The sequence below is a fragment of the Platichthys flesus genome, chromosome 4 (genome assembly GCF_949316205.1).
Source record: "Platichthys flesus chromosome 4, fPlaFle2.1, whole genome shotgun sequence".
Taxonomy (NCBI): Eukaryota; Metazoa; Chordata; class Actinopteri; order Pleuronectiformes; family Pleuronectidae; genus Platichthys; species Platichthys flesus.
In genome coordinates, this window is record NC_084948.1 from 18,034,861 (window position 1) to 18,057,188 (window position 22,328).

General features: G+C 43.0%; 1 protein-coding gene across 1 annotated transcript in view; it reads right to left on the reverse strand.

Moving 5' to 3' along the window:
* Positions 1-2,170: 2,170 nt before the first annotated feature.
* The window catches only part of arhgap35a (Rho GTPase activating protein 35a), a 61,868-nt gene continuing 41,710 nt past the window's right edge, over positions 2,171-22,328 (reverse strand). Inside the window, exons 3-7 of the mRNA XM_062386642.1 lie at positions 17,304-17,445; positions 11,052-11,129; positions 9,037-9,168; positions 7,336-7,441; positions 2,171-6,375 (exon numbers count right to left, since the gene is read on the reverse strand). Of these exons, the coding sequence (XP_062242626.1) occupies positions 5,895-6,375; positions 7,336-7,441; positions 9,037-9,168; positions 11,052-11,129; positions 17,304-17,445 (939 nt within the window). The 3' untranslated portion in view covers positions 2,171-5,894. The remainder of the gene's footprint in view (positions 6,376-7,335; positions 7,442-9,036; positions 9,169-11,051; positions 11,130-17,303; positions 17,446-22,328) is intronic.

Genomic DNA, 22,328 nt, shown 5'->3' on the forward strand with positions numbered 1-22,328 from the left:
CCCCCACCACCACCACCACACACCTCTATGAAGCCAGGTTTCCTGCTCCATCCTCAAACTGCGAGAGGAGGAAGTCGGGTTCTCGACATCAATGAGAGATGTGTTCACCTCAGTGTGAGCTCAGGATTAAACCTTCTTCCCTGTCGACATCTCCACAGTCTTCGCCACACCTGTCAGGCCCACGTGGCTCCGCGCGCGCTTCGTCTTTACCCGGATACAGCAGAGGAGCGGTGCCTGATGGGTAACTGTGGGACAACACCGCCTCCCGGTGGCGCAGTCGAGTGTGCACAAGGAAAAGTGCATTTGGAGAAACATTTTACTGAGTAAGAAAAAGGGAGTGAAATTGTGTTCAGGTAAAATGGATTGTGATAAATACAAATAAAAACAGAACAAAAAAGGAAAAGAAAAAAACAAACAAAAAAGAATATTGAAAACGAAATTGAAAATAAAAACAAAATAAAACAAAAATGAAAACCCATTCCACATCCTCCCATTAAATGTCATGAAAATCCCTCCAGTAGTTTTTACTATCAGACAAACCATTACTTAACAGTAAGTGTAAATAAGAGCCAATGTCATTAATGTCAAAGCTTTAATAAAAACAAAAATAAAACTCTGAACGGATTCATAAGACGTTGGAGAATCAGTCTATTAAAGTTCACGGGGGGGGGGGAACTCCGTATAATGTGTTTGCTGTGACAGCAAAGGTTCAGTCACCCTCTGTTACAAGGTGAGACCTGGGAGTAACCAGCACAGCTCCATCTGTGGATCTTGGTGCTTGAGAGGACACGAACCAGGTCAATACAGCTGACAGGTATCTGGGTGCAAGGCCACCAGGCGGAATGGAGCTATATGAACTTGTAATTTGTGCAAATTGACTTCACACTCATGACTTATCCTGACATTCCCCGATTGGTTTCAACCCCCGTCCTTGACTTCCAATCAAACCACACTCCACTCGCTCCCTCACGTCACCTCTCAAAGGTTAGAGTTCAATGGTCATGTGTCCTGTGTGCACACAGGCCTGCCCTTTTCATACCCAATCAGCTGCTCTACTTTTTCCCCACTGCGCCAGAATGGAGAGATGCACCACAAAGGTCATGGAAATAGATTTCCTTTGGTTTGACTCAATGAAAAGGTCAGATGAGGGCACCAGGAAATGGCAGCGAGGCCTTCACGTCGTCCTCTCGGGGACCCGAGTCCTTACATCACCCTGAAATGGCACGGGATGAGCCCGTCTGTGGTCCGGTCCCTCAGGAAGTGGGAGGGTCCCGAGGGCCGGAGTGACCCCGGCTGGTCCCCCGTCTGTGGTGAGTGTCCCTACAAAGGTGTGAAGAGAGGACAGAGCGACAAACTGTGACGCAGAGTTTATCACGTTGTTTGGAAGAAATTATTTTTATTTTTTTCACCCCCCAAAACATTTTCTTGGTCATCTGAAGAACAGGTTGGCCATTATCTCCAAGTTTGTCAGCGGCACAGTGAGACAGTGGTTAGCACTGTCGCCTCATGGCAAGAAGGTTTGAATCCCTGGTCCTCCCAGTGTCTGTGTGGGTTTTCTCTGAGCTCTTCCTCCCTCAGTGCAACATGAAGACACGCAGATTGGGGTAGTTGGACCAGAGCCTGTAAATGGACTGAAAGTGAATGGTGGTTTGTTGGTGTATGTCAGCTAGAATTGACTCCAGGTCCCTCTCCCAACCTTTACAATGCATAAATTGGTATAGATGATAGATGAATGTAAAGTATGTAGAAATCCCAAATGCGTCCTGTCCTTGAGCAAGAACCCTAAACAGCTCCCAGTGACCTCTGAAAGACTCAGAACCATCACTTGTGTAAAGTAACTGTACAAATTTATAATTGAAATCGTAATTTTGCAAATGATGACAAAGTGAGCATGTTTTAACACATAAAAAAACTTAAATATGGCATTTACAAAAGTATTATACTTTATAGAAGCTCATTTGGCAGTAATCACAAGCTTGTGTTGAATGATGAGGAAAAAAATGCAAAATTTTTTTCCATTTAAAATGAAACACAGTAAGGTCTGAATGATGATTGAACACATACGGAGAATAGATGTTAAGCATCGAACTTGAGATCTTTACTGCAGAACCTTGCTCAGGATTTCATGTGTTCTAGTGTCAGCAGTAATTCAATGAGACGAGAAAAGCAGGAGTTTTACAAGATTTGATTTATTAACTATGATACAGATCACATAAGGCCTTGCTGTATACACCATTCCCATTTTAGACAAATTACCATACTCAGCAAATAATGACAGTTTTTTTGTTTGTTATCTTTTCATTTTACAGTACTTCTTTTTTCTCCATATTTTCTTCCCCCCCACCCACCCCATCATTTCATAATATTCTTTTTTTTTTTTTATCATCTCTTTAAATAGTGAGAGTGGTGGAGCCCTCTTCCTTTGCTCGGGAAGAAATCATGCACTATACTGGGCTGGTCTCTCAGTCGTTCACAAAGAAATAGTTAAAAAATGCTTTGTATTATTTAATTATTAAAATAAAACATAAAAAGAAACTTTTTTTTTCTATCACCACTGACTAAAGGGCAAAGTGTTAGAACCCCCTAACATACCGATAAACAACCATTTGAATATAGTTTTGCTTGTTTCTCATTTTAAATTAACAGACATCTGTCACCATTGTTGCAAAAAAAAAAGGAGGAAAGAAAGAAAAGCAATGCAGCCACATATTATCTCTGAACCACGGTCACATTTTTTTTTTTTTTTAACTCAATTGTTCTTCAAAACTGTCACTTTGCTTCCCATCGCTCCCTTGACCCTTTTTTCCACAGTCTTTGGCTGCCTCACAGTCAGTTCAGTATTAACACATTGATATACACGGGGAACGCCACTGGCCGACGCTCGCACACAAGTACCAGTGGTCACCCCTGCTTCCTCCCTCCTTCTCCCACATAATGATCCCATTCACCCGTTTGACGCCCCACCCCCCCCTCCACCTCACTCTGCCCCTCGTCTCTGTCACACTCTCTCTGAGGCTCAGTGTGTATAATCTGGACGAGCTAACAGGGTAACACAGCCACCGGGGCGATGACCGCGATGAGAGCTGCATCCTTCACGTCTGTGCCGATCACGCTCGTGGCCGTGAGCCAAGCACAGCGTGTAAGCACGTTAGCTGAAACCCCTTAAAAACACAGACACACACAAACACAGACACACAAGGTAAATAGGTAGTGTTGACTGATAAAAGCTCCTTTTAGAGTTCAGTGATTGGTTAAAAGGTTTTTCTTTTTCTCGATTTGACCAGACAGGAGAATCTGTGGAGACACGCATTTCAGTGTCAAACAGAATGAGCGACCTTGGTGAGCATCTGCTTAATGTTGACACATGCATGTTCACATGAGCACACTCTTTCTCCAGCTCACGCAAACAATACACACAGACACACAAACACACACTTCAACAGCTTCGATGAAGGCTCATCAAATCTGCTCGAGCGCCATCTCGCTGGTTTCTACGGTAACAGCAAGCTGGGCCGAGGAATTCTGTGATGCTCCACTCCAGTCATGCAGACAGATGAATGGACTGTCTGTTCTGACCCAACTGTCTCACACGGACAGGGACTGACTAGCAGGGGTGGGAAGGTGGAGGGGGGGTTGTGTAGTGGTTACACTCTTGCAAATTTTATTTCGAGTCCTTGAGTCTCTTCTCCACAGGCGCTGTGTTTTTAAGAGGATGTGCGCTGATACCTGGAGCGACGGCTGCCAGTTACTTCCAAGAATAAAAAAGCGTCCCACCTGTCTCGGGTCGCTCCCGGCTCTTCAATCTGGCCTATGGTGCTACATCGGGCCTCAATCTTGTAAATCATCACCTCCTTAATCTCAGAGGACGAGGAGGAGCCAGAAGCACCTGACTTGCTTTGGCGTCCACGGGGAAAGCGGACGCTGACCAACAAAAAGACAGAGAGGCAATTTCACTCGCTGCATGTCTGACCAACTGCTCTGTGGTCTGCGGATGCTTTGTGGCTACAGAGCCTGAATCTATGGAATCTCATCTGATCTGTGCCTAGTTTATAAACTGCTGTTTTATTTACACTTTTGAGATCTAATGTTAATTTTTATTTCTACCCAAAATTAAAAAATTACAATGCAGCTGGACAACTGCACCTAATGAGAATCTGATGCTACAACAACCACAGTTTGAAAATGGTGCTACGCCCATGCAGTAGTGGAAGTGAGGTTATGGCTGCAATACCCATCTCTTCCTCTAGATGTCAGTGGTGTGCCCCCAGAGAGAGAGAGAGAGAGAGAGAGACAGAGAGACAGAGAGAGAGAGAGAGAGAGAGAGAGAGAGAGAGAGAGAGAGAGAGAGAGAGAGAGAGAGAGAGAGAGAGAGAGAGAGAGAGAGAGAGAGAGAGAGAGAGAGAGAGAGAGAGAGAGAGAGAGAGAGAGAGAGAGAGAGAGAGAGAGGAGTGGACTGACGATATAAAGTGAATGGTGGCTGTCATGTTGGGGCAGCTCCAATTTAAAATGTGCCTTCAAAGTGCTCAGAAAAGTGCTCTTTGAACAAGGTCCTCACTACGGAAACTGCATTGACCGACTCGCTCGTCAAACCACCGCAAGAGAAGCAACATGACAGGCGGAGTCCGACACTGGACTTATTCCCACTATCCTCCTCATGTAGGGAAATTCAGGTGAAAGAAAAAGGTCATCATATCAGCTCACACAAATGGATCGTCAGACAGCCAGACGCTTACCCACAAGGCCATTCATTGACAGACGAGGCTCAGGTGTATGTGAATTTTGTCAAATGTAAAAAAACACACACTTGGGAATGTAAAAGTAGAATTATGAAATCCACTTTTTTGGCTGTTTACTTTGTTTGTTTGTTTAAAAACTCAGGGCATGAGGTCAAAGATCAAATGGAGAGAGAGCGAAGGGATTCAGGAGGAAGGAAGGAACCTTCCCAGAATGCCAAGGGTGTAAGAGCACCCATAATCCTTTGCTCCGATTTGCTGCCCAGCAGATCCTGTTGGTTGAGTTTTTTTTTTCTGTGCTTGGCATACTGCCTCGACTGAAACTGATTATGTCTGTGTGTGCGTTTGTGTGTGTGAGGGGTTGACAGATAGGAATGTGTGAGTCGCAGAGGACAGAACATCCTGCCGGGTGAGTAGTAACACATGGTTCTTGCTAAAGTCTTCTCTGTACAGTGGTGAAATAAACACGTTCACGACTCGTGCTCTGCTACACTCCCAGCCACGGCCTCCAGGTAGGTACAGCAGGTGGGTCTGCTTGCAAAAAGAAAAAAGGAAAAGAATTCCAAATTTCCCAGCACAATCACAAGCTCGGGAATTGAGGAGAATGGTTGTCGGAGGCACACTGGCCACTGTTTGTGTGTTTGTGTGTGTGTGTGTGTGTTGGTGTGTGCGTGCGTGTGTTTTTGTAGTGTAGCAATCCCAACATAACAGATTTCACATTCCCCATTTTGCACTTTACTTCCGTGTCCCTCCCTGAGTCTGTTTAACAGTGACTGGCAACTCCTCCCTCTTCATTAGTGTGTTTGTGTGTTGGTATAAGGCAAGGAGAGAGACAAAGGGATACAAGTGGCGACGGGGAAGAGAAAGATCATACAGCCAGTTCAGAGGCTCTGCAGTGTTCCCCTTTGGGTCTTGTGTGTGTGTCCATTTTTTCTAAAAGCAATGGAGGCTCAAACTCCTCTTCTTCTCCCAAACATGTAGGTTTCTCCCTGTACATACTGCATCTCACTCAAAGTCTCCCAACTTCTCCTGTCCTCCTTTCAATACGTCCTCTTCATTTCCTTCCCAAATTTCAAGATTTCTTATTTTGAACCTTTGAACCTCTTTGAATCCTTTCCTCGTCTTAGTTTTTTTCTTCTTCTCTTTCCCTTGATCCCTGGTTCACAGCGTGTGTTGTTCCGTATGGGGGTGGTGGGGGTGCAGGGAGGGCGGCAGCAGGGCTGGGATGGGGGACTGAGGTGTAGCAGGCGGGGAGTGGGGTGGGGTCTGGTGATGATGGTGGTGGTGGTGATGATGATGGAGAGAAGGGCCGTAGTGGGGGATGACAGGAGGGGTGGCGGGGAGGACGTAGGGAGCCGGGGACGGAGTCGGCGAGGATGAGTAGCCTCCAGCCATGCTGGAGTACGCCGAGGTTCCTCCCGAGGAGTACGAGGAGGTGGGGGAGCCAGGGAGGCCATCGGCCAGCGGCTGGTTGTAGAAGAAGTACATGCACTGATGGATGAAGCTCTCGATCAGTGTCTGGTAGATGCGGGTGGCAGTCAGGGCGTCCATGGTGGTGAAGTCTGGTCTCATCAGTGTGGGCCAGAAACAGATAGACAGGTTCTCACTGGTCATCAGGTTCGACTTGTTGTTCTGACTCACCCTGACAAACAGAGAAAACAAAAAGAGGAATGAATTGGCCGTAATTCAGTACTAAACATGATGGTATCCTCGAAATCTCCAGATTAGTAATAAAATACCTCCAGGAGGCCCTGTAGGGTTGCGATTAACAATTATTAATTAATTTGCCGATCATTTCGAAGTCCTTACTGATTTCATCATATATCTTGTTTAGTCAATTTACAAAGATAAAAATTTAAGGAGAACAGAAAATCACATTTGAGAAACTGCAACCAGAACAGGCCCAGAGTTCCTGCTACAAACAATAGGAAAAGTTTCATATGAATGTTTTCATTGTTATTTGAACTTGTGAAGGAGATCAACAGAGTCAGTAGGGTTCAAATCTGAGGACCATGTATGTCTGTACAAAATCATACGTCAATCCATCAGTGATCTGACTGACCTACACTGCTGCTCCCACAGCAATATGCTACTATGGCTAAAAACCCACTGAGGTTATTGTGCTTATCCTCGATCGCTCTGCACATCAAGTTCCGACTTTAATTCTGAAAACAAGATAATGAACTATAATCTATTATAGCGGTTCACAATCTTTTCAGCTTGGGACATCTTTAGATGAAGCAATATCTACCTGAGAGCTAATTAAAGCTGACAGCTCTGTTGTAAACATATTGTGTCAGTAGCTGATTTTACAATCCTAAAGGAAAGGCTTTTTTAGACAACAAAAACGCAAGAAATAACTGATGGATATTTTTCCTAGTGATGCATCAGAATCACCTTGGGACCTAATGATGGTCTAACATAACATTCAAAATCCTTGTACAAAAAGGATATTAAATAACCACTGTATTACCACAGATCATGACTCAACCTCTATTCTGTCTGTGTGCCAGTTTCTATGATGTCACTGCGAGGTCACTTGACCAGCGGTTTAGTCGGCGCGGCTGCCAGGGGCCGCCTCTGACCCGCCGCATTCACTCACTTGAGCAAGTGGCTGGTGACATATTTGAAGACCTCGTAATTCTCCTTGGGGAAGCGGCGCAGAATGTCCTTCATCGTCTGGAAGCGCTGCTCCCTATCGTTGATCTCTGAATGGTGGAGGAGAGAGAGAGAGAGAGAGATGGTAGGTTAGAGGAGGGAAGAAAAGAGGCTGAAAGGAAAGATTAGGGGGAATCTGAGGAAAAGATGTCAAGGGAGTGAGAATGAAGGGTGAAGGAAAGATGAGAGGGGGATTGGGAGGGCAGTGGCCAAGAGGAGAGTTTGAAGATCACAGTGAGAGGAATTGGATTCAGCTCTCAAAAAGGATCTGAGCAGGACTCAGTGAGTTTATTCTACAATCGCCAGAGTTCCTCACAACTTAGTGACAAACACACACAGACACGCACGCACACACGCACGCACGCACACGCATGCAAGGACACACACACACACACACTCAAAAGTACTTCATATTATAGTTATCATAAATAAATCAGACAAAGACTTTACACATTCCAGAAGAACATACCAGGCGTCCACCCATCACAGTGTCCTACAGCAACACACACATGCACACGCACTGGGTGTGTTGAGCCCGATGGCAGCGAGGAGTGAGTCAGAGGAGCTGACGTCACCCGCTAACACAGTCCATCCTGTGTGTATGAGAGCGCGAGGCAGAGAGCGGCAGCGAAAGCCGCGGCGAGAGCAGCAGATGTTCTCCTCCACATCCCAAACGTGATTTACAATCAGGGAATCTGAGTTTGTATTCCCACAATGAGGTCAGTGTGGATCAGAAACAGATTTGAGGCTGAGTGACTTCACACGGGCCCGGTTCCCTCCCGCTGTTCATCCGTCATCCGCAATCAAAACTTAACCCAACTTCCTACAGCTCATTTAAAGTAATGTCACCATGACAACATCCACCGAAATCCACACATACCCTGCGTCATCTGAACCGCCCTTATCCCCCACCTTTCAGTCTGGTAACAGTTAAATAAATAAAGCATGAATAATTAAATAAATAAAAACAGCAAAAAAGCCCAATTTGCCGTTTTCTTCTGAAGCTTCTTCATCTCTCACTCCACCCCACATTCTTTTTCACTCTCTCCTCTTCTTCCTCTGTTGCGACACAGTCTGCAAGTCTGCTTTATCAGGGCTCTGTCACGGCTGAAGGGTCTCACTGCGGCCATCAAACACACACACACACACACCCCGCCCCCCCTCGGTGAGTATCAACAGCCCTTCAGCCTGGGGGTAAATCTCTCCTGCGAGATGCAAGACTGAGCTACGCCCTAAATCTCCGTTGCGACAGATTACAGGACACAAAAAGAAAGAGAGAGGCGGTGCAGAGTGCAGCAGCACCGTCATTTATCTACAATATGACCGTTTTCTTATGACTTCATTCAGAGCCACGTTATCCATAGCGCTGGTGCGTCGCTCCATCATGTGCAATCATCCCTGCATCCTGCTTTACCCTCTCTTTCTATACTCCCTCCCTCCGGCTCCTCGCCGAGTGGCAAATCCAATTCTCCCCATGGATGGATTTGGATTGCAAGACTTTTTGCTTGTTATGTTTAAAAAAAGTTACAATGAATGGAAAAAAGTATTTCAGGCAAAATCCAATATGCCTCGGGTTTTAAAGACAGACTCTGCCCGACGACCCTCTGTCCTCCCGCCCCCGCAATACCAGAGCCCTGCAACTTACTGAAGGCCTCCACCAGCTCTCCCTGCATGTGGTAGGGCACCAGAGGGTCCGGCAGCTCTGAGAAGAAGGCCTTCATGGCTCCGGCTACTGTGTTGATGGTGAAGTCCTTCTCCACAAGGTCCAGGTTGTGGTCTGGGAAAAGAAAAGGACATCACTGTTACATTCACTCATGAATATATAAGAGAGGTGGAGATAATAAACATCTTATAAACACTTTCTGAAATAAAAGCCACAGACGCTTTGCTGTATTGTTTAATCTATACCAACTGAACTAAAGTTTTGTTTTTATTATATGTTCCCACAGGAATTTCAAGACAGAAGTCTGAAACAAAAACAATGCCAATATAATAAAGTTTCAAACTTACAAAATAAGAAAAATGTCTTGTTCTATTTTCCTTGCTTAGACTTTTATGTCATATCTTCTGGTGTTTTATGTTGTAGTGTGTCTGAACGGGACAGCGGTAGGTATTGTTTAGATATCTCTGGGTTTTATGAGACAATATTGCAAAACAATGGCCGGGGGTTTTTAAAAAAAAACAAAACTTTTGTAGTATTTATAAATCATTTCCATAATTACTTTGAATGTAGTATTGGTATCACATTTTCCAAAATCAGAAACAGTTTGGTTATTGATTTTACAGTAAATGTGCTTGATCATGATATGGAGAGGTATAACAATGCAAAACTATATTTACAGTGTTGACTTACTGTTTTCACCCATGTTTGTTTATTTGTTTGTTTGCCAGTTAAAAACTATTAAAGCCAAGTTCATACGACACGCTTTTCAGCCAAATTTTTCATTGTCAGACAAGTTTTGAAATCAGTCTCCAAATCAATTTCTAGCAGGCTAAATATCAATTCAAAGACAACTGCAGCCAACCAGAGTGCAGGATATTGTGAATCTACATGTAGTGTTGAGGTGCCGGCTGACTTCTTACACTGGATTTGTTAGTAATCGGGGAACAAGCAATAACCATACATGTCAGGGACAGGGTAACTCAAACTCACTGCAGGACGTTCACTGCGGGATTATGCAGAAAGGACTAAACTGATTCCCACCAAACTTGGTCTGGGAGCCTGAGATCATCTTTGCTGAAGCATTATTGGATCATTCTCAATAATTAAAAGGGGGTTAAATAAAGGTAGAACGAACACAAAAAGAAACAGCTCAGAGAACTAAAGACAGCAAAACCACTTGAGTACCACTCTTGTAGAAAGAGTGTGCGTGTGTCTGTGAGCAAGCGGCTTAATTAAAAAAGCCATTTCCTGATAACATTTTGCCTCACAAAGGTAGAATGTGTAGAAAGAGAAAACTAGTACAGATGAGGTTTGAGAGTTTCTTTCACAGTCTGAGAGGAGCTCCCACTTTGAGAGCTTCCAAAGTGCAGAGCTTCTGATGCTGCTTCCTCCTGTAATACGTTATCGGAATCTTCAGGGAACTGATGAAGTGCCATCTTCAGTGCGGCTATGAGACACATGCGCTGTAGCTTCACCTGTAATTGTCTTGTCCCGTCGGCCCGAGGCTCAGAATGATTCAGCGCAGCGTTTCAGTTCTGATTACCTGAGCTGGATTTAACCTCAACCAGGCGTGGACGCACTCACACACATCCGCACAGACCATCTTGCTCTGCTATCTATCTCGACAGCGACATGCTTCATTAACCAAACCAATCTGGAGGTAATTAACTGCCCACACCAGACAGACACACACATGGAGACACACATCGTGAGCTCTCGTACACGCACACGTGTGAGTATGCACACGCACACAGGAGCAGGTAGATGACTGAGGAGGCAGCTCTGCAGTCTAAAAGGAAGCGAAGGCCAATTCCCTCAGTTGGATTAATGCTCCCTGGTTAATTAAGGAGATCCAGACTAGTTACAGATAGAAGCCGATGTGCACACACACACACACACACACCCGTGGCCTCGTATTCAAACACACAGCCTGTCAGTGAATGTTTGAAGCAAGGATGAAAAGTGTGTGTGAGCCCTGTGAACAGACAGTAACTTACCTTGGTCAAATTGCCGCTGCATGCTCTCCATCTCGGATTTGTTCCCACTGACCCTGTAGATGCCCTCTGTGCTCAATCCTGAGGAAGAGAGAGAGAGGGATGTTATAAGCTTAGAGTTTTTCTCCATTTGTTTAATTTGCCACAAATATCAGGTATTTATTCTTCTTCTGAAACTCTTTTTTTATACTACAAGGTGAATAGATTCCCTCTGAGGGGCTGCTAAAGGGGAGCCACTGCACACTGCTCTAATGGCCTCTCCCCATATCCCCTACCATCTAAACACAGTATTAGCACTATTTATTAAACCTATAAAGCACTCCTGCAGGCCTGCTAACAGCCCACTAGTGCACTGTGACAAACAGAGGCTACCTTGGTGCCTCACACATTAAAAAAGGGAATGGTGGAGACTGAGTGGTTTTCCAATACAACTTCAGTCATTGGAGGTTATTTAGTTAGACATGGCAGAGACATTTAGACAGAGGAAATGCATCCATGTTCACTTTATTGTCACAAAAAGGAGGAAAAGCAGCAACTCCAAAATGTCCATGTTAGAGTTTTAGTAATAGGCAATTACCAAATTTCTATTTAGAGATGCAAAATATTCTGTAAAGGGCAGCTCGGGCTCTAACACACTGATGGCAGCAGAGCCGAAAGTAACTATGTCAGACTTACAACATCTTGAAAAAGCAGCGTATACTGTGTAGTGTATACTGAAAATCCACAAAGGGAAACTATCACTACATCGAGAGGTTAACAGATAACTTTGATTCATCTCATCTTGAGATACAGCAATGAAGAATACTGCAGCAAATTCACAGATCAATAATAGAGGAATGTAACAGGAACTCTGTATTGGTCACCTCAACAAAACAAGAAAAAAGGGCAGGATTGCTGCAGTCAGCTGTTTTTCACATGTTTGTGTTTATCTCACCTCCTGTTTGAAACATGTAGATGTACAGACACTTAAAGTTTCAACAGCAGGTGCAGACAAGAGTGATACAGTTTTGAGTCTAGGAGGCCTTTTAAGTCTGTGATCTTTTTGTTGAACTGACAATTACCAATTATCTCAGCTAATATTTCCTCACATCCTGCATCAGTTCTAAAACCATTAGGACCCTACTGTACATATACAATGTTGGATCATACCCCACCAATTGAATAAGTGAATTTAGCTGAAGCTGTATTCTGCACTCTTGATAGTATTTGCAGTAAACGTTGGCTACATCCACCCAACTTTTTGTATTAAAATGCATCAGTATTGTTACGTTTGGGCAATGGCATCCAGACTCCACAGTTTTAAGCGCCTAAAACAGAGAACTTTCGAAATGCTTCTTCTGTAGTTTGAGAAACGCCAGGCCTGTGCTCTAGATAGACAGGTTTCAAACGGACGTGTTTGGAAACAATGACACTTTCACCTGCATTTGCTTGCAGTTGGGTTCGACCAGTGGTGAATGAAAAATGTTGTAAACTGAACAGTTCCATTTTTTGTTGATGCAAGGAAATAAAACCCTGGTCTCATTTTTCACTATTGTTGTATTTGTATTCCTTCTTAGTATTTTCTGTAACCAAGCACATGGTTTTTAAAAAAATGATTGTGTTTTCCCATTAGTAGTATATCTTAGAAATACATCCATGGAAAACACAATGAAACCGGGTCACAGCAGGACAGTGACAGAAAGGAAAATAATGTGTATAACAGGAGAGAGTGAATGCTCCCTTCATCTTGGTTCATTAATACTTTTTTCCAGGTTACAAAAAGATACGATTTCACCTCCCAACCCTTGATTCCCTCTCCGCACACATTTTGCTGGCTATCGGGGAGACAAAGAGCAATCCAGAGCGGGTGAGCGAGATAGGGAGTGGCAGAAAAAGAGGGAGAGATAGGCAGAGGCAGGGAGGAAATGAGAGAGCTCTCAGTCAAGGCATACAGCATCGATCTCCTCCTTCTACCAATCAATTATCCACAAAAGCTTTTCTAGCCAGACTCTAAGAAAACAGGGATGGGACAGATAGGGAGAGGGGAGAAGTGAAGCAGCGTTGGGGGAGAGAGAGTGTGAAGGAGATTGGGGGAAAATAGGACAAGCACCCAACGATGAGGAGCGATAGTGGAGGAGTGTGAGGACGCATAGGAGGGGTCAGACTGATGAAAGAAGAAATGAGAAAAAAGAAAGGGATTAAGATAAGGAGGGATATATACAAGGCTAGGAAATGTGCTTGAACCAACAAAATGCATTGAAGACGGAGGTTGTGAAAGAGGGGAAAGAATGAAAGAGCAGCAGAGGAAGAAGCGCCAGAAAGGTGAGCTCTGCGAGGCAGCATGCTCTTCCTCTGGGTTCAAACAAGGCACGGGCAATTCCTGAGGTCAATATAAATCCGAGCACTTCCAGCAACCAACAAATGTTTCATCTACATCCTCTACTTGCCCTAGCCCTGATGAAAAAACACAACTTAACCAATTATAGTGAATTTTAGGATAGATCATTACATTGATCAGACTTTTGCATATATACTCATGCACTACACACACGTATATACACAGACAACTAAAAATGAACCCATCTATTGTCATTTCAGAGCTACCAGCAACACTCAAGTGGCCAAAAACACACCTGAGAACCTGCAATCACACAAACTACGATAGACAGTAAATGATGCTGCAGTTAGCAGTTGTGCTCCGATGGCCCGTTACTGTCTAACAACACTCCAGCCCAGGCCCCAGCGTTTCTGTGTTCTGCAGCCCAGGGGCTGACTTCATAGTTTACCATGGAGACAGGCAGTCGCTGGGTGCTGCCCTTTACGTCGCTATGGAGGCTCCTAAGGCCAGCAGATACGCCTGCACACCCTAACGCACAGTCATCACCTCTGCACCCTAGAGCAGAACACACTGAGCCGACCGCGCTGGGAGCCGAGGAGAGATAACAGCAGTCACTCTATGGATTGATTTTATAAAGCTGCTTTTCTACCACCTCCGAATGCATGAAAATAACACAAAATAGCAAAGCCACTCCTATTATACTCCAGGACAAAGGGAGAGAGCCAAGGCGCATGAATGATAAAGCAACAAAGACGACGTTTGAATAGAAAAATGTAAAAGCAGAAAACTGTTTTTTCTTCAGTACGTTTGTGCATGTAGAGCCAAAACAACAGGACTGCAGGATTGTTTATGTTTTCAAATACATTTAAAATGCCAGTCTTGTTTGGGATAGACATAACATGGATAATCCCTTTTAAGACATGACCTCAACATGAAATTGAGTCTGGTCATTCTTCGAACTTTGTCTTTCACATATTAGGAACTCAGCTCCTACGTGAGTTCAGGTAAGGGGTGGAGCCTTGGTTGTTGCTTACAGTTTATCAACATCTGCGTTGGTCCTCATCGCCAAAACATATTGAACCCTGTTCTCTTTTAAATGGACCTTAGCTTCTACGTCCTCTATGTGTATGACACATCTTTTTCGTTATGATTCTTATTTTTTCATTTTTGCATCCATTGTGTGCTATATACATGTAGAATTATAAACATAAGTGCATATAAGTAAATATATTGGTGTCCAATAGTATCAATCTTCAGTGTAAAAAATGAAAGTTAAGTTAAGACAGAACTATAAGAAGATTGTCAATGACATTTGGACATAAAAGAATGAAGGTGGGAGACTGCGTTTGGGTTTAAGTTAACAATGAGTATTTCTGTTTGAGGTAAAGGGAAAAGGGAAGGATGTAGGTCAAAGCTGCTGGTCTAAGGTCAGCCTTACGACGTCACTCATCAGCTCACACTAAAGTGACAAACACAGTTACGGCGCTGTGTGGTCTTTTCCTGTGTGTGTCTTTATATGCACAGATTGTAGACGTAGATACGGGATAAGTAAAGTCTGACTTACGGTGACTACAATCCAAACTAAATAAGACATTGTTACTCATTTCCCCTTCCAGTCTTAGTAATTCTCTGTATACGTGTGCCATTCAGCTCCACATGTAAACAATACGGTTCTGCAAACATTCTCAGTTGATCCGTGTGAGGCTGTAACTCTCGCACATGCTCACAAGAACAAGCTAAACGCATAGAAAAGAGATGAGCCCAAACGTTAATCCAATTTCCGACGTTGTGATATTGATCGGACAGAGGGAGCTATCGGGTAGGACATTACCTGGCAACCCCCTGGCTAAAAACACAAACACACACACACACACACACACACCATCCTGACAAGAGGAAGAGGGGGGGAATACAATTATAGTGAATTGAGAGGTGAGGATAGGACCTTGGTAGAAATAGAAATATAGGTTAGGAAGATGATGAGAGAAATCAAAAGTGACAAGTGAAGGTACTTGGAGAGACGGAGAGAGAAGGATGGGCGGATTAGGAGAAACAAGGACACCACATAGAGAAAGGAGGGGAGAGGAAACATGGGATTAGGAGGAATACTGAGAGAGTGAGCGAGGGTAAAAAAGTGGAAAACACCTCTGAACGAGCAGCGCATTCATCTTAAGTGGGCACGCACACACACAGCTTGTACAGACGTAAATTCAACCAGTTTTTCTCCTTCATCCAGAAGTAACTGCTGTGACTGCTCCAGTTAAGATGTGAACGGGTGAGGTGAAATCCAATGTGATGCCTTGTTATCTAGAGCTGTGCCCCGACACTCCTACACAGAGGAAGGCGCTGGATGTTTTGAACGGCTGCAGTAATCCACAAATACATGCTCTTTTATCAGCAAAGAGATTACAATGGAATGCATTGGCACGTCAGTGAGCACCAGCAGTGTGTTGACATACCCACTTTTTTAAACTCAACTCACAGCCTGGAAGCTGATTAAGAGAATTTCAAGGAACGAGTGTTGCTAGATTAATTAAACATTACCTAGATAATAAAGTATTGTAAACCACAATATATTTAATTTAGGACAAACCCAATAACTCTGAGATCCTGTAAACAGACTTATATCAAGCATTTTTGGGCTTATTGACCAAATTCATAAACACAGTCATGCAGCTAAATTTGGGGTTCAGTATCTTCACAACAGAATTTCAACTGGACAAGCAGGGAATTGAACCACAGACGTTCTGCTTAATGGACGACCTATTTAAACTACTTATAACAACGAAATAATCTCAAATCATAGAAATTGTTTGCTGTTGATTGTAAATTTAGATTTAGTTATCATATTCTGAGACAATTAAATGCATAAATGGTGATAATTCCCAAGCGCTCACGTTCTTTTTCTTGCCACTAATGTTGGTCAAATTAAGAGGGGACAGACCTTTCAACTTGGTATTAGTTAGTTGGGTTGACTTTATATGCTGTTCTTGATTTTCAGAGGAGTTTCAAGGAAATTAAAAAATGTAATATCCAACTAATACAAATGTTGAGGTGTTAATTGTTAGTGCGGTGGGACATTCTGACTACATGAATACAGGGATGTGAGCAAATATCTATACACATGCACTGTCCCTGCACTAAGTCGCCTGTGAACAGCCGGTGGGAGGTTGAGAGGCAAGCTGGTGGTCCTGGGGCAGTGGGACACAAGCACAGCCAGGCAGGGGGTCTGGCATCTGGGCAATAAGGTTAGATGAGACTATGATACCACATCTGTGTTACCAGTACTCTCCCGGAGAGGAAGAGGAAGAGGAGAGGAGAAGAAGAGGTTGTTGATAGTTGGAGGCAACAAATGAAAGACATGTTCGCTAAACAGACGGTTATATCTATAATATTTCAAGTAAACCACTTTCACATTATACTTAATGATAGAACTATTTGTTTTTTCTTATTACCCCATTCATCTGAATATGTCTCTAATGACTCCCTCCCAAGGTAATACAAAATAATAGGTAAGGATTTATGTAATGTGATATGTAAACAGGCACGATACACACTTAATTTTGTCGTTGTTATCATTTAGCTTATTAGAACAAGACTGGGTAACGTCCCTGGAACCGTTTACCAAACCTTAACAGAGACCAGGGAAGACACAACAGAGAGCAAGGATGCATGTGCACTTGTATGTTGACATGCTGTAACATGAGTGGGATTTAAGGAGATCGATATTGTGACAATCTTAGTGGTGAATGTAACAAACCCACCAACATCCCAAGAGGATTAAAATAATAAATATATATGAAAAGAGAGTAATTAAAACATAAAAAACCTGGAAAAAAATATATTTGAATGACTGGAAACAACAACCTGTGAACAACTGGATACCTTTAAATATACTCAGAGTACAACTTAGTATGTAAAGTATAAGAGATCCTTACCAGTAGTTTCAATGAAGCGGATGCACTTCTCAATGAAGACTGGGATTGGCCTCTCAGGGGTGACCACAGTGGCCAGTGGCACCCCGAAGTAGTTGCTTTCACAGGGTTTTGAGATGGAATGCCTGGGTTTGGCTCGAGGTTTCTGAAATAAGAAAGTTGAGACGATTGGTGACAGTCCCTCAGAGGAAATCCAATATTATTTGAGCCTAGTTGACATGGACACGTCTGACGTAAGCAAACATTTCCAAAATGACACAGAGCCCTGGGGGCATTTATTTAAATGACTTGATTTAGAGGGAAAGATCATGACCTTGATTTGAAATGTTTTATCAACACACACTTGCACACACCCATGCCACACATTCCTTCAAACTTATAAGTGATCATACAATATTCCTGTCTGAAAGCCTCTTGTGTGCGTCAGTGAGAAATATATCAGCTTCTCCGTCACTCTGCTCTATTCATCCTTCCTTTGGCATCACACAATGTTTCTCTTCGGCTTACTCTCTACTGCACTGCAGCTCTCAGATAATCAAACTCTTTTGTTTTTAATCACTTTTTAACTCCTGTTAAGAGACCTCCAATACACTCCTGCAACACCCTCTAACTGCCTCTATATGGCTGAAGCATCAGCAGTTATTGTACTGTGCTCTAATGGTCTTCGGCGGAACTGTTTTGACGGCCCCTAAGGCCTGCATCTCTAGTAAGTCTGTCAGCCCCCCCTGAGGCACTGTCCTGGCAGGCTGGGTGGTGAGGCGAGGAAGCATGGTTGGCTGCTAACATGGAGTGTGGGTGCAGAGCAGGCCTGAGAGACAGACACAGGAGAAGGAGCAGGAGTGCTCATTAGAGAGAGGGAGCCCAGCGTGCCCTCTGCTCCATTTACTGGCCTTGCTCCCCTCCACCAAACATGCTGGATACCACGTATACACATTCTGGCTTACAGCGTTTCTCACGGAAACAAGCAGGGGAACGCTAATTGAGACTGGGGTGATCAACGAGGGCTCACCTAGGATATTGTCTGAATATTAAGAGAAACTATTCTGTTCTTTTATCGTCTTTTTCATCTGGCTCAAAATTGCCAAGCTACTATCTTCCATTCAGTTTTTATCCGACAGATACAAATGTACCCCTATGTTATCTGCTAATATGGGCTTGTTAGAGATTTATCATTATCACTACATATGTATTACAATAACCAAAAAGACCTAGAAGTTATATAATTCGTATGCTGTCAAAAATATAAGTTATATTTGTATTTTTTTCTCAATTCTATCCAAGCCTATTCTCAAAACAATATCATTTACTCTTTTATATTTTCTCTTAATTTCAACTGCATGTCCCATGAATCCGGTCCCGTGTTGACTCCGCTGTTGTTTCAGTCATTAAAAACGTTGTACTGTTATTATGTAATGATCTTGGTTATTCTAGCTTTATGATGCATGCGCCTCTGCTCTAATGTACTGCTCTGCAAGGATATGAGGCTTAAACAAAGGTAAAATTGTTGACACGAGAGAGAACAGAGGTATACAGAGAATAGCACTATACGCTGGTGTCTGGGGATTCACAGACTTTGATCAGTTCAATGTAAATGTGAAATAATCCTACTGTGGAATCCTCTCATCAAAAGGACGTCATGTGTATATGTGGAGTAAATCATACAATCTCATGAGGGCAAAGGAGTTTTACTCATTTCTGAGAAGGTGTGTATCGAAAGCAAACATTTGTGTTCTAGTGGTAACTAATTTAAAAGTAGGTTGTTATTAGAGTTTGGATACAAAATGGTTGAAAAAACTTAGAGGATACAACAATGCTAGGATGATGTTGCCCATAAAGTGTGAGATACACCGAAGGAAAACAGGCACATCACAAATCAGCAACGAGGAAAGCTGTACGTAACAGCTTAGCAGTCGCTGCTGTTGGTACGATTGAAGGAAGAAATGCCCTCAACCAAGCAGCAATTCAAGACCTAGCAAAGCATCTCAGGGGAGGAAACTCTGCATTTGGTTTCTGGACTTCAGGCAATCGCTGACTACAAAGGATTTTTTCTAAATACGAAAGTTCATAATTTTAATTAGGGTTATTACTCAGTCTCTTACTGAATTTCTTGGTTTTAGCTCCTGTCTCTTTAAGTTGCCCTTTAGTTAAAGCCCAGTACACTCTGATTGGGCAGCTGGCACACTCCAAGTTTACCGTGTTTTTTCACGGCTGTGCCAGACTACTTGTAAGGCGTCTATTTTATAATAAAAACCTTTATACATGTATTAATTTGTATCATTACTTTTGACCCTTAATTTGAGATTTGACTGTGATAATAGTGGTGTGGTACAGAAGCAAATTTACTAAGGCTGTCAGATTTGGATTTGACAGTAAACTTTAGTGTCACAGTTGAGGGATGGTATCCTTCCTCCAGTCATTGATCTGGTTGATTGATTCAAAACTTTCCAAGAGGAAATCAGACAGTGTAAGCTTTGTGATTTGGGCCTGGCGGAAAATGAATCCCGTTTTGTTTTGTACTGTACAAATTTTGACTACTCAACATGAGCTAATCTTCCCTGAAAAGACTCCATGAAATTATTTGTTGTAAATTCTGATGAGATAGATTATTTTATCAGTATTTATTCTAATATCTCCAGCACTTCAGTAATGTGGATTTATCTACCATTTATGACACCAGAGAACAGCTGTCTGACGATTTGATCGTGAGAGGTGCTTCTCTATTTTTGGACTCTCTGCTGTTTAAATATGTGAACACGGCACACTGCATTCATTCATGTCTTCATTCATATCTTCAGCCAGACTTATCTTTTATACAAATTTGTTATGCAAAAAGATAATAGTGGTCATTTTCTTAATATTGATACTTCTATTGGATTGTTTCCTATAATAAGACCTGGACAAAAGGCACAGTCACCACTTCTTACTGAGACATGACTCAGCAACACTGACTGGTCTACTGGAAGTGTCGATGCTGAATTCAACAAAAGTCCCTGTGCTGCAATATGTGGGTAAAATAATTGCAAATTTTCCCTGGAAATACGTTCCTGTTACTTCTTATTTATCTTTACATTATGACCCCACTTGAACAAATTCCTGACTGGACCTTCTTCACAAATCACTGCCAGCTACCTCTACCGCTGTTCTGTCCAATCCCTCTGTGACACTCCCCCTCTGAACATACAGAAGTTGTCACACTTACAGGTTTTTAGCTGTGTACATAGTGGACATGTAAGGTTTGAGCACAAGAGTATTTAACTGAATGAAAGGGGGAGTAATAAAGAAATTATGTGAGTAGACTCCCTGGCAGCTTGAGTTTTTAGCTCCAAGTAGCAGCTCATAATCTATTTGTATCTCTTCACACTGACTGTGTTTTGCATCTTTGCCCCCATCTCACTTTAGCAGAGCGTCTGTATGCTCCCCCCTTCCCTCCGCCACCCACTCTTCTCTCTCACTGTCGTCTACCCCTGCAGTTTTGCCTTCTGGCCACTCCTTTTTAGCTGCTGACTGAGACAGGATATGTTGCCAGCGCTGAGAGGACAAAACAGACCTCGACCACAAAAGACAAACAGAACATATCCTTAATAATAGCATACAGACACCATGGTGAGCGTTTACATACACTGCACACTGTGGGATGCTGAAAAACAAACCCACAAATGTAAAAAAAATAAATAAAAGTCATATCAATTCAACGGAAAACTCTCATCTCTCTCTCTCTCTCCTGAATCTTTATTTCATGTCTCCCTCATTTCTTTTCTTGTATGAGGACACTAGACTGGAGCTAGGTGACTCAGGAATTTGAAGCATTCCTCTTACTGGCTGAGGAGGTTTGAAATAAAAAAACGCTGCAGGAGAGAGACATAGGAAACATTTTCGGACTCTTTCAGGACTCTGAGAGCTCTTTAATTTAATAAATAAATAATAAATCCAGCCGAACATCGGCTTCAGGTCGGGTTCGAACACAAAAATGTCTGTTGGGTTTGGGTCAAGCTCAGTTAATTTTCTCTTTTCTTTCCGACAGGTTTGGACAGAAAATTGTGGACTGAGCCAAACTCTAATCTAGTTTCAATTATTTTTTCCTACCTGTCATGACAGTAATTGGTTGACAAGACACAAAGGCTCCAGCCAGAAAAGTGTTCACACTGCATAACATCCAAGGCTCCACTATTAAACCAAATGAAACTCTGGCTTTGAATTAAATCTGGTCGATTACACGCCAGCAACAGGAGCGGCTGATTCTATCACCAGGTCACCACTACTATACATTTCCCTCAGATGTTCAAAACTCAATAACACATCATCCTGAGGGGATTTCAAGGTGCAGCAGATTGGAAATGGGCTCTTATCTTTGAAATGGCTGCTTAGAAAAACAGGTGATGGAACTTGATCACTTTCTTACAACCATAATTAAGCCATAATGGCCTGTAATGTGAATATCCAGATCTCAGACCTGCTGTAGGGCACAAATCAGAGGCTCTAATTAGAGTAAGCATGAGAGCACCGATCTAAATTCTGCTAGCTTTAATTATCCCTCTTTCGAGTTGGGTTGAGTAAAGTCAGTAAAACTGGAGATTGTATGAGGCATGGGGCTTAGACTGTGATGTACACTTCATTGGTAGTTGGTCTGACTGATGAGCGACCTGATGCCTGGTGTTTGAGCGATCCTGGCACACCTTCTTCAGAAAGACAAATGGCACTGAGTAAACTATGAACGAAGTCAGTTTGTGCATAAAGGAGAGCATGAAGTTGTAGCAGTCAAGAGCTACGTGAGATGACAGCCTTCATGCAGGTACTTGGACATCGCAGCTGAGTGTATGAAAACATTAATCATTCTCCTCCTGTTCCACCCTACTGACAGCCACAGTATTTATCACAGCCGCACATGCAAAACGAAGACAACTGTAACTCCTATTCAACTGGCACCTCTGTGCCAAGCCATGTGTGTGAATGAACAGCATGCCAAGCTGATAAGCCTAACGGTGTAAGGTCGTAAGTATCGCGCCTCAACCAGGTGAGGGACAAAAATGA